At 46.2% G+C, this 12,262-nt stretch overlaps 2 protein-coding genes and 1 pseudogene across 2 annotated transcripts; 2 read left to right on the top strand and 1 right to left on the bottom strand.

Moving 5' to 3' along the window:
* The first annotated feature begins 651 nt into the window (after positions 1 to 651).
* On the top strand, positions 652 to 1,768 carry LOC123144430 (NADPH-dependent aldehyde reductase-like protein, chloroplastic). Its single transcript, XM_044563572.1, has one exon. It carries the CDS (start codon positions 774 to 776, stop codon positions 1,587 to 1,589), a length of 816 nt encoding a protein of 271 aa, XP_044419507.1. The 5' UTR covers positions 652 to 773; the 3' UTR covers positions 1,590 to 1,768.
* Positions 1,769 to 1,859: 91 nt separating this feature from the next.
* On the bottom strand, positions 1,860 to 3,013 carry LOC123144427 (putative cyclin-dependent kinase F-2). The gene has a single exon (XM_044563568.1). It carries the CDS (start codon positions 2,953 to 2,955, stop codon positions 1,891 to 1,893), a length of 1,065 nt encoding a protein of 354 aa, XP_044419503.1. The 5' UTR covers positions 2,956 to 3,013; the 3' UTR covers positions 1,860 to 1,890.
* Positions 3,014 to 6,067: 3,054 nt separating this feature from the next.
* On the top strand, positions 6,068 to 10,390 carry LOC123144412 (oligopeptide transporter 7-like; annotated as a pseudogene).
* Positions 10,391 to 12,262: the final 1,872 nt, after the last annotated feature.

Genomic DNA, 12,262 nt, shown 5'->3' with positions numbered 1-12,262 from the left:
TATTTTTTGAACCGAACCAGGCTAATCACCCTGCTACCGGCTGCCAGGCCAGGCAAATGTTTCCTTTCCCTGGACACCAACCAAACAAGTGTCAGGCAGTTCCCAGGAAAGTTCCAGGCCAGGCGTCTAGCGGCGTGGACGCGATCCAAACTGGCTCTAAGTAATGCATGCATGCATGTCGCGGCTAGCTGCCACAAGAAAAAACGAAGCTCATTTCAATCTGTGACTCTTCCCATGAGATGATTGGTCATGCATGCAGGGAGGAGAGAGCAACGACCTGCTGCATGTGTGTACTACAAACAACAAATGTCGAAGAATCGATGCCCTTTGGCTCGTATCCTACCGCCACACCCTTTGGCGATACCCTATTTTTCACGTTAAACATCCGTGACGGCGCAGTTAAGTCGTATTGCCAAGGTCCTTGGCGGTAGACAGTGCAACTCTACCGCCAGACACTATGACGGTAGCAAAAAGGGTCAGATTTCGATTTTTTTTTAAAACTAAGATCAGATCTCGAATAAATTTCAGGAAAGGGTCAAAACACAAAATTTTGCCCAATCATCACGAGAGTTCCACACTCTCCTCTGCAACGCAATGCATGGTCGTTACCACTCGTGCTCTGGACCACCCATGGCACAAGATTCATGGATAGATGCAGACATTGTGCAGCTCACGACGAGAGACGTGGAGCGCGCGCCCGCCGCACACTAGAAGCCCACGCGCGCACCACCAGTAGATAACGCACGCGCTGATCGCAAGACACCAAGATCGCAATGTCTGGTGCCGCTGACACAGCTGCGGCTGCGGCCGTCGCCGCCGTCGCCGGCTTGTCGGATCCGGTGGCGTTGCCGCTCAGCGGACGCGTGGCCATCGTGACCGGCGCGTCGCGCGGCATCGGACGGGCCATCGCGACCCACCTCTCCTCCCTCGGCGCGAGCGTCGTCGTGGGCTACGCGGCCAGCGCGGCCCAGGCCGACGCGCTCGCCGCGGAGCTCCCGCGGGCCGTGGCCGTGAGGGCCGACGTTTCCGAGGAGGTCGGCGTGCGCTCCCTCTTCGACGCCGCCCAGTCGGCCTTCGGCTGCGCGGCGCCGCACATCCTGGTCGCCAACGCCGGCGTGCTCGGCGACAAGTACCCGTCCCTCGCTGACACCGCGACGGCGGACTTCGACCGCGTGCTCGCGGTGAACGCGCGCGGCGTGTTCCTCTGCCTCCGCGAGGCCGCCAACCGGCTGCCCCGCGGCGGCGGCGGCCGGATCGTGGCCGTGACGTCGTCCGTGGTCGGGTCGAACCCGACTGGGTACTCTGCCTACACGGCGTCCAAGGCGGCTGTGGAGGCGATGGTGCGGACGATGGCCAAAGAGCTCAAGGGCACGCGCGTCACGGCCAACTGCGTGGCTCCGGGGGCCACGGCCACGGACATGTTCTTCGCCGGGAAGAGCGACGAGACCGTGAGGCGGACCGCGGAGACGAACCCGATGGAGCGGCTCGGGGAGGCCGGCGACATCGCACCGGTGGTCGGCTTCCTCTGCACCGACGCCGCCGAGTGGGTCAACGGGCAGGTCATCCGTGTCAACGGCGGGTACGTCTGATGCTCCACTGACTGTTGGATGGCCCTGCCATGCCATTAGCCATTACGGTGGGAGCGAAATAATGCGTCTGGGTGTTGCATAAAACTAAACAAAGAAATCTGGCGGAAATTTGTAGCATAATTTACATTTCACGACCTGGAAGCATCAAATTAGCTTGAACAACAAAGAGCAAGAAACCACACGAAAAATGGATCAATGGGCCTTACACCTCATACATACGCCTTCGTTCAATTCATATACAATGTTTGCATTTCTAGTTTACATGAATCAGACGCCGTTGTAGATTGTGTATTTTCCTTGATCAGCTCCTTGTAGCTCTCGGGTTGGCTTCCTTGAACCACCGATGCTTGAGCGCTTGCTCCGCCGTGAGCCTCTTCTCCGGGTTGCATCGTAGAAGACCGCTCAAGACCTCGAAACCAGCCTTCGACAATGTCGGCGGGCCTTTGATGCTGGCCTCAGTTGGGCATGGGAACTTGTTGCGCAGGAAGCTTTCTGGTTGGCATCCGCCGGGTAGACGACGCCCGTCGTATCCCGACCACTCTTTGATGTCAGCGGTGCCAAGAAGATCCAATATTTCGCTGAGATGCTCCGTGTCTAACCTCCCATGGAAAGGGTGCTTGCCGGCCAGGAGCTCAGCCATCATGACGCCGAGAGCCCATGAGTCGATACACTCGTCATAATCTGTGCACCCGAGGAGGAGCTCCGGCGCGCGGTATCCCTTCGTCCCGACGGGGTTGGAGTAGGGCGGCTCATCGGCCATGCTACACGACAACCCCAGGTCGCATATCTTGAGGTTCCCATGGCCGTCGACTAGCACGTTCTCCGGCTTGAGGTCGCGGTGCATGAGGCCGAGACGATTCATCCTCCTCTCGCCTGCGAGAAGCTGCCTCATGAGCAGGCGAACCTCTAGTTCGGTGTGCCTCCTCCCGAAGCGGACATGCTTCATGACGTGCCTGAGAGTCGGCCCCACGAACTCCATGGCGAGGAACGCCTCGCCGCTGAGGTGGCCGGAGGCGCGTGGCCGCACGATGGACGGGTGGCCGCTGCACGCCTCGAGGGCGCTGACCTCGCTGGCGAAGTCGGAGAGGTAGCGGTCGACGTCGCGGCACTGAGCGCCGTTCGTCCGCAGGCACTTCATCGCCACGATCTCCCCTGTGCGGCGGTCCCTCGCGCGGTAGACGACGCCGAAGGTTCCGGCGCCGAGCACCTCGAGCCGGTGGTAGCGGCTGGCTGTTGGGGAGTTGGAGTCGTTGCTGGTCGCCGCCGCTCCTTGATGCTTGCGCGTTGCCGGTGTGGCCGTGACGGCGTGGTCTAGGGTAGCCACGCCCACCCCCACGCCCGGCGGCGTTGAGGTGGACCATCCCATGTTTCGGCGAGGAAACTCGTGGAGATGGATGGCCTGATGGATCGGCAACTAGTAGAAGCTAGCTAGACGGAGGTAGGGAGAGATTGGTTTTGGCTTCTAATCTCACAAGGGAGGCCGTATGCGTATGCCAATGTACTATATGTAGACGGAGAGCCTGCATTCCACCTACGACTCGGTTATGGAATTCTATTCGAACTTGGACAGACAGGGAACGGCTGGACTGGAAGGCTCGTGCATGTGCATGTTAATTGGGTTTAGGATCCAGGGTGAGGGAGGCGTAATATGCACCCAGCCAGCCGGCCATTACTCGTACGTAGCGCGCGCATGTTAATTGGGTTTAGGCTCCAGAGTGAGGGAGTGCGAATTCTATACAAACTCGGACAGACAGGGACCGGCTCAACTCGTGCTTCCTTGGAACGGTATGTGCATGCTAATTAAGTTAGGCTTAGCTTGAGCCTAAGCCTAAATAGGCTTGAGCTAATTAGGGTCCTATACAAAGGTTAGTTACATGCGCCCAGATGTACCGCCGCATCGATCGTTGCAACACACGGATGCGCACCGACTAAGGCCTTGTTTGGTTCAGCTTTTATCGATGGATTCCGCTGCCGCGCAGCAGAATCTGAACCAAAGGGCGAACCCAGCAGAATCCGATTTCAGAAATCCGCTGCCAAAATCTGAACCAAAAGCGGAAGCAGCCCAGGACCTGCTTTCCAAAATCTGATTCGGCTGCGGGCCAAAATCTAAAAAAGTTGTATCAGCTGATTTGCCAAATGACCTACATCTTTTTCACATGAGATTTTCCACAGTTGTTTTTCCACATCAGATTTTTCACAGCTGCTTTTAGAAATCAACGGCAGAACCAAACAGGTTCTAAGTTTTTTTATCGGAGCCGGGATGTACCGGTGCTTGATCCATCCTCCGTCGTTTTCATCAAGATCCGTGCAGGTTTTATACTCTATTTTCAGATATCAGACTACATATAGCAATACATGTACTAGTGTCAAATATTGTCAGCTTTTATAGAAGATAGAGAGAGAGAGTTAGAGTAGAGACAACGGTGCATGCATGCATTCACTCACGGGTACATATGACATGCATTTTATTTTCATCCTCATATTTTTAATGACTTATATCTTTTGAACCAAATGTCCATTATTGAAACTTTTTGTATATTCAAATTTGTGGTGACAAGATCTACAGAACAAGATCAATTTTGGATATGTTTGAAATATATTTAATTTTATATGTTTCAATTATCTTTGAAATCACTTTCATAAAACACTAAATTGTTTCACTATTTCATAAAAGTTTTTTTTAGTGTTTCGCTCATTTTCACAAACTGGAATATGAAACTCACAAAGACACAGATATATTTGATATAGTAGTAAAATAGAAGTTTAATATATTCAATTTAGACGTGTTTGACTGCAACTTAGACGTGTTTGAAATACTCAATTTCACATATTTCAAATAAACCTATTTCACTAATTTCTTATTTTTATATTTTAATTATCTTTTAATATCGCTTTCATAAAACATAAGATTGATCCTCTATTTCATAAAAGTGTTTTTGACTGCTTCGCAAATAGGAATTAAAAAATCATTTCACTCATTTCAAAATAGATTTCACACATTTCAGAAAACACATTACTCTCATTTGCAATACTAATTTCACTGCAAATTTAAGAAATATATTGAAATATATTCCGCTCATAAAAAATATCAGTTTCAAACACTGAAAATTAGTTTCACAACAAAAATTGGTTTTATTTCACTTTTATTCAAATAACTTATTTCACTCATTTCAGAAAACACACTGCACTCATTTACAAAATATAGATTTCACCCATTTCACTAGTTTCAGAAAACTGATTTCACTCATTACAAAATATATATGAGAAACTAATTTCACTTCGTATTTATGAAAAAAATATTGAAACATATTTCACTCAACAGAAATATTAGTATCACACAATGAAAAAGTCGTTTCACACCAAAAAGATATATTTCATTTTTTTCAAATAACTCATTTCACTCATTCAAAAAACACACTACAGTCTCTCAATTGAAATAATATATTTCACTTGTTTCAAAAAACTGATTACACTTATTACAAAAGATAAATTTCACTAGTTTCAGTAAAACACATCAGAATTACTCCATTGAAGAAACAATATCACAAGCTAGAATATGAAACTCACAAAGAAAACTATATTCGGAAAAGTGTTTCAATCATTTCAATAACTGATTTCAATCATTTCGAAAATTGTAATTTGAAATGAGTGAAATTAATATTTTGATATGATTGAAATAGTAAAAATTAAAATAGTTTAAATATATTCAAGATTGGTATAATTATAAAGATCTTATGTTCAAGAATTTGAATATATGAAAATTTTAAATAATAGTAAAAAACTGTAAAAAATATTGGTCATCTAAAAATATAACCAAAAATAAAATGCATGGATTTGTTTGAGAGAGAGGAGAGATGCTGCATGCATGCGTACATTCCACTACAAAAAGTATTGTCTCTCCTTGACATGGACCCTACTAGTCTGGCATTGATTTGACTATATATAAAAGGTCACCTGTCTTAATACATGATTAACATATGGATGAGCCCTACTTATGCACAGATTATAAAGCATGTGGAGGATGGATGCGGCTTCGGTACATCCCGCCTCCCGCCTTCGGTAAAAAGGAGTTTGCGGGATGCGCACCAGTTGTGAAGCGGACGCATATCAGTATATCACGTTTACTCCATGACGCACGGCCTCAACTAGACTACTCCTGTTCAACACCGCAAGCTCGACTAAAACAAAAAACACTCAAAGCGACCGGCCTATGCATGCCGTAATGTGTGTGCGCGTCTCGTGCGTCATATGCATGCATGGACCGGTGTGATCCTTTGGTAAATCTATATTTTGTTAATCTGGTTATATGCATGCCGTAACTAGTGAAATGGGTGAAATCTAACCAGATAAGCAATGTGATCCTTTTTTACTTATGTGGCGCGTGTGATCTTGATAAGTGTGCCATGTGATCCTTTGGGGACTCGGGGAGCTTTCAGATAACAATATCTTATAATTTTCTCTTTTTTTTTTTTTGCAAAGATTCCCAGCCAAAAGGAACAAAAGCGACAAGCTTCCAGAGAGCATAATTTCAAGTCCCAACACTCATAACCATGGCCTCCTCCTCCCACCAAGAAGAACTCCATGAACAAGGCCAGGAAGACCACCACGACCAGCACGGCGACCAAATCACCGCTCCACTTCGTAAGCCGAGCCATCGGCTCAATCTTTTTCTGGGCGTCAACACTGGAAGACGCCGACTGATTAACGTTGCTTGACTTCTGGTGCAGTGCAGCCATCGGCGACGGCGTCGCCTAGTTCGCCGGAGGAAGGAGAGGAGAACTCGCCGGTGGAGCAGGTGGCGCTGACGGTGCCGGTGGGAGACGACCCGTCGACGCCGGTGCTGACGTTCCGGATGTGGGTGCTCGGCGCGACCGCCTGCGTGGCGCTCTCCTTCCTCAACACCTTCTTCGGGTACCGCAAGGAGCCGCTGGAGATCACGGCCATCTCGGCGCAGGTCGCCGTGGTGCCGCTGGGCCGGCTCATGGCCGCGGCGCTCCCCGAGCGCGCCTTCTTCCGGGGCCGGCGGTGGGAGTTCACGCTCAACCCGGGGCCCTTCAACGTGAAGGAGCACGTGCTCATCACCATCGTCGCCAACGCCGGCGCCGGCAGCGTCTTCGCCATCAACCTCGTCACGGCCCTCCGCGTCTTCTACGGCAAGCCCATCTCCTTCTTCGTGTCCCTTCTCGTCGTCCTCACCAGTCAGGTTCTTCGTACTTCATAGCTGATATTCAAGGTGCCTTCAGTGGTGGAGTGGAGCATGAATGAAGTGGTACTCTGCTCGGCCATGGATGTAGGTGCTGGGGTTCGCGTGGGCGGGCATATTCCGGCGGTATCTTGTGGAGCCGGCGGCGATGTGGTGGCCGTCCAACCTTGTGCAGGTCTCCCTCTTCAGGTATTATCTCTGAATCTGCCATAAATTAGTTACCTAATAATAAATACAACGTCACTTCACACAGATTATTAGTAGTATAATATCACAGTTTTATTGCAGTTTGCAAGCATATAATTTCTTATACGTACCTAGATCAGCCACTGTACAGTGTCGTAGCATCATGCCTGACGAATTGTTCTAGCTAATGATTGAGTGGTAGCGGGTCATGGAGTCGTCGCAGCCTTGAATGTTAGGTAGTGTGAATAGTATTACTGTAAACATTCGATTCTATCACTTTCCTGTGCAATCACTTAGACACTGACATGAAATTGACGCTGTCACAAAAAGTAGATGTTAACATCCATATATATTGCCTTACAAAACTTCTGGATCGAGCTACGAAAATGGACAGAAATCAATTACCGATTCAAGAATAAAACCATTACTGAAAGAAAGAAAGCTTTAAAGAACAGAATAATTTATTACCACTTCCAAGATTCTGTGAAGCTAACGACAATAACTTTACAAGGGGCAAAAACAGGAAGCTAGAACGCAACATCAGGATTAGATTGCAGTAAATCCAAAGATTCAATCACCTACTGTATTATTTGACCAAAATGCAGTCTCTTTTACCAGTTCCTCCTGAACTGAGGTCCACAATTTGTAAATGCATGGATAAATTTGTGACTTCGGAAATTAGCAAGCACGCTCATCCAAACAGAAACCTTACATGTTTATCAAGATAGTCGTAAATAACACCTCGGAAAAATTCAGCACTTTGTCAGGAAATTTGTAACAGTTTGTTGAAATGAAACCTCTACGAACTAATAAGAACATAGAATGAGCACTACTGATGTGTTTATGAACAAGTAACTTACAGATTCATGGATCATGATATATATGCTGATCAGGGCACTTCATGAGAAGGAACGAAGGCACAAAGGTGGCATGACGCGCACTCAATTCTTCATGGTGGCATTCGGGTGCAGTTTTGCCTACTACATCTTTCCAAGCTACCTGTTTGAGATGCTCACTTCCATTTCCTGGATCTGCTGGATCTTTCCCACCTCTGTAGTCGCTCAACAGCTTGGCTCGGGCCTCCACGGCCTTGGCATAGGTGCAATTGGGCTTGACTGGTCATCTATCTCCTCGTACCTTGGAAGCCCTCTCGCTAGCCCCTTGTTTGCCACTGCCAACATTGCTGCGGGCTTCTTCATCTACATCTACGCCCATCGCCTATTGGTTTAACGTCTATGAGGCGTGGAACTTCCCCATCTTTTCAGATGGCCTCTTTACGGTGACAGGTCAGAAGTACAACATCTCTAGTATTGTGGATTCCGAGTTCCACTTCGATGCAAATGCCTATGAGAAGAATGGGCCACTATACATAAGCACCTTCTTTGCTGTCAGCTATGGTCTTGGTTTTGCTTGCCTGACCGCAACCATTGTCCATGTTCTCCTTTTCCATGGAAGGTAATTTCTACTATGTGCTTCCTTTGTCTTTTGAGCAAAAGTAGATATATATGCGACTAAACTTGCAATACTTGTGTCCAGTGAAATTTGGGAGTTAAGCAAATCAGCTTTCCAGGATAGAAAAATGGATGTACACACAAAGCTTATGAGGAGATACAGGCAGGTTCCTGAATGGTGGTTCATTTGCATCCTTGTCGCCAGTGCTGCAATCACCGTGTTCACTTGTGAGTACTACATTGAGCAACTTCAGTTACCCTGGTGGGGGATACTGCTTGCATGTGCCCTTTCCATTTTCTACACCCTTCCAATTGGAATCATCACAGCAACAACCAACCAGGTATATATGGACTCCAAACTTGAACGCACATGGATACTATATGTCTTACAGCTCTAGCTAGGAGCAGCCAGCAGTTTAGCTATTTATTTTATATCATATTGACAGACTCCAGGTTTGAATATCATCACGGAGTACATCATGGGTTACTTATATCCTGGACGACCTGTTGCAAACATGTGTTTCAAGGTATATGGCCACGTTGCCCCTCGTCAAGCTCTAGCATTTCTGCAAGATTTTAAGTTGGGCCACTACATGAAGATTCCCCCAAGGACCATGTTTATGGCTCAGGTCAGCTACTACACTAGTCACACGAACAACGACCGTTACTTGTCCAAAGTCAATCACATTTAATTTTTTCCCTTGTATCAATTGTACGTGTCCCTAGCTAAAAGTGAAGTTATTGAAAATAACAGGTTGTAGGCACTTTGATATCAGCATTTGTGTACCTTGGAACAGCATGGTGGATGATGGACACAATCCCCAATATATGCAACACCGAGCTCCTCCCAGCAGGCAGCCCTTGGACCTGTCCTTACGACCATTTATTCCACGATGCATCAGTCATATGGGGCCTTATCAGCCCACGCAGAATATTCGGCGATTTGGGAACTTACTCTGCTGTGAACTGGTTCTTTTTGGGCGGTGCCATCGCTCCCCTCCTTGTCTGGCTTGCACACAAGGCATTCCCAGGCCAAAAATGGATCTTGCTTGTCAATATGCCTGTGCTGCTCGGAGGAATCAGTCATATGCCTCCTGCCACTGCAGTCAACTACACGGCGTGGATATGCGTTGCATTTTTGTCAGGTTATGTGGTCTATAAGTACCGACATAACTGGTGGAAGAGACACAATTATCTCCTTTCAGGTGCCCTGGATGCTGGTTTGGCATTCATGGCTGTCTTGATATATTTATGCCTGGAACTAGATAACATCACTTTGAACTGGTGGGGCAATGTTTCAGATGGATGTCCTCTGGCTTCTTGCCCCACTGCAAAGGGTATAATTGTAGATGGTTGTCCGGTGCATAATTGAGAATATTCTCATCCACGGCAGGCCTGGGGATAAAATTGAGAGCAAAAAAAGATGAATGAAGGCTGCACGGATGAGAGGTTTTGCATGATATTCTTCTTTGTATATAAAGATTTAGAACAGTCACTAAAGGTCTGCATTTAGAAAGAATAAAGAAGAAATAATTGCTTTCAGGTGCCCTTCATGCTGCTTTGGCTTTAAAGGTCATCTCAATCTATTTATACATAGGAATAGAGAACATCAGTTTGGATTGGTGGGGAAATGGTTTGGATGGTGTCTTGCCCCACTGCAAAGGTATAACTATAGAAGAATACCCGGTACATAAGTAAGAATCTTCTCGTCCATGGTTGAGGATAAAAACTGAATTGTCTTAACGATCTGTTTGGATGTCTGTATTGAGGGGCTCCGTATTGAATTGGTTGGAATACCAAATCAGCAACGAAACTGCCATGGGCATGAATACCAATTAATTGTTTAGATGTTCACTGAATTGGCCCATGGAATCTTAGTGAGGCTTTAATGCCAAATCTTGTTTGGATGGCAAACTCTGTAACTGCATAGTAACGTCAGTATGAAGATAATGCCTTGCACATTTGACTTGCTAAAAGCCAGGTACCCAAATTCGGATAATTCGAGGAGAAAACATTGCCTTGCACAATTATTCAAACAAACAAAAACAAAATTGGATACAGGTAGAAGGTTGCAATTTGCATCAGAAAAATCAACTGTTCTACGGCAAAGATTAAAATCTATCACTTCTTTCAGTTATTATCTAGAAATGAGGTACGTAGAGTGCATTCGGTAAACACATTCCTTATGTTCAGGGTGATAGCAGAATGTGCACCACTGACGATAGGAGGTAACGATAATGTAGTTCTGCAAGCTTGCTGTATGAGTCTCGCCTTTTATAACAAAACCATGCGCCTTGTAAGAAAAATATGAGAAATGCAAACATAATACCATGAAATTGGTTTACCTGTTGCAACCATATAACGGGGTAAACTGGAGAGTTCATAATTATATGCAAAAATTTCTTCAACGTCATGTCTGGCTAAGAAAGAAAGTGTAAGCTATGAGTGACCAACTGTATGTACAGAGAGTGTATTTAAGGGAAATCAGAACTCAACACCAAGGGTATAGAACTTCAGAAAATTATACATAGGTCCCACGTTCACAAGTAAGAATATTAACTGAAGCAACGGCACTGTAAACTGTGGCATAGCTACTTACTCTGCAGAAATCCATCGATGCATCCGCTCTGAACTTTTGCTCCTGAACCAATGCTGGGCAGAGGATGAACAGGAGCCAGTGAGGCGGGGAAGGGGAAGAAGAAGAGGGCAGATGACGGCAGCGCACAGCTGGAGAAGATGGGAATCGGCGGCGGGCCGTGCAGGTGCAGGGCCGAGGAGGGCCGCGACGGCCGGAGGAGATGGGATCCGGCGTCGGGGCATGCAGGGTCGAGGAGCGCAGCGGCGGCCAGAGGAGGGGAAATGGGACTCAATTCCATCGAAATCGGAGCTAGGAAGCTCCGTAACGGGCCAATCCAACTAGTACCTTTCCGGTTTTGTGACCAGACCGATTTTTCTCTTTTTTTTTTGTTTTTTTGTCTTTCATTTTTTTTCTGATTTTTTCAGTTTTTTTCCTATTTATTTTCTATTTTCATTTTCGTTTTTTCTCATGTTCGTATTTTTATTTATTTTCCAGTCTTTTTTATTTATATTTCTTTCTTATTTTTATTTTCCATTTTGCGAACATCTTACTAAGTTCATCAACTTTTTTTTGAAATCCTGAACATTTTCCAAATTTACGAACATTTTTTAAAATTTTGCGAAAATATAGATTTGAAACTCGTGAACATTTGATGAATTGGCAAACTTTTTTTAAATCTGGGAGCAAGTGATAAAGTAAAACAATTACATGGTGTTTGCATTTCATACAATAAAGCGACAACCATAAGGCTCCTGCCAGTTGCCGATAACTTCTACAAAACATGATCATCTCATACAATAACGCCATCATGTCTTGACCATATCATATCACAGCATGCCCTGCAAAAACAAGTTAGACGTCCTCTACTTTGTTGTTGCAAGTTTTACGTGGCTGTTACGGGCTTCTAGCAAGATCTGTTCTTACTTACAGCACAAAACCACAACGGTGATTTATCAAATTTGCTGTTTTAACCTTCAACAAGGACCGGCCGCAGTTAAATTCGATTCAACTAAAATTGGAGAAACAAACACCCGCCAGCTACCTTTATGCAAAACTAGTTGCATGTCTGTCGGTGGAACCGGTCTCATGAACGTGGTCATGTAAGGTTGGTCCGGGTCGCTTGATCCAATAATACCGCCAAATCAAAATAAGACATTGGTGGTAAGCAGTATGACGATCACAGCCCATTGTTGGGGAACGCAGCATGCAATTTCAAAAAAAATTGCTACACTCACGCAAGATCTATCTAGGAGAT

This window comes from Triticum aestivum, chromosome 1B (genome assembly GCF_018294505.1).
Source record: "Triticum aestivum cultivar Chinese Spring chromosome 1B, IWGSC CS RefSeq v2.1, whole genome shotgun sequence".
Lineage (NCBI taxonomy): Eukaryota > Viridiplantae > Streptophyta > Magnoliopsida > Poales > Poaceae > Triticum > Triticum aestivum.
This window is presented reverse-complemented; position numbering and strand designations above follow the sequence as displayed.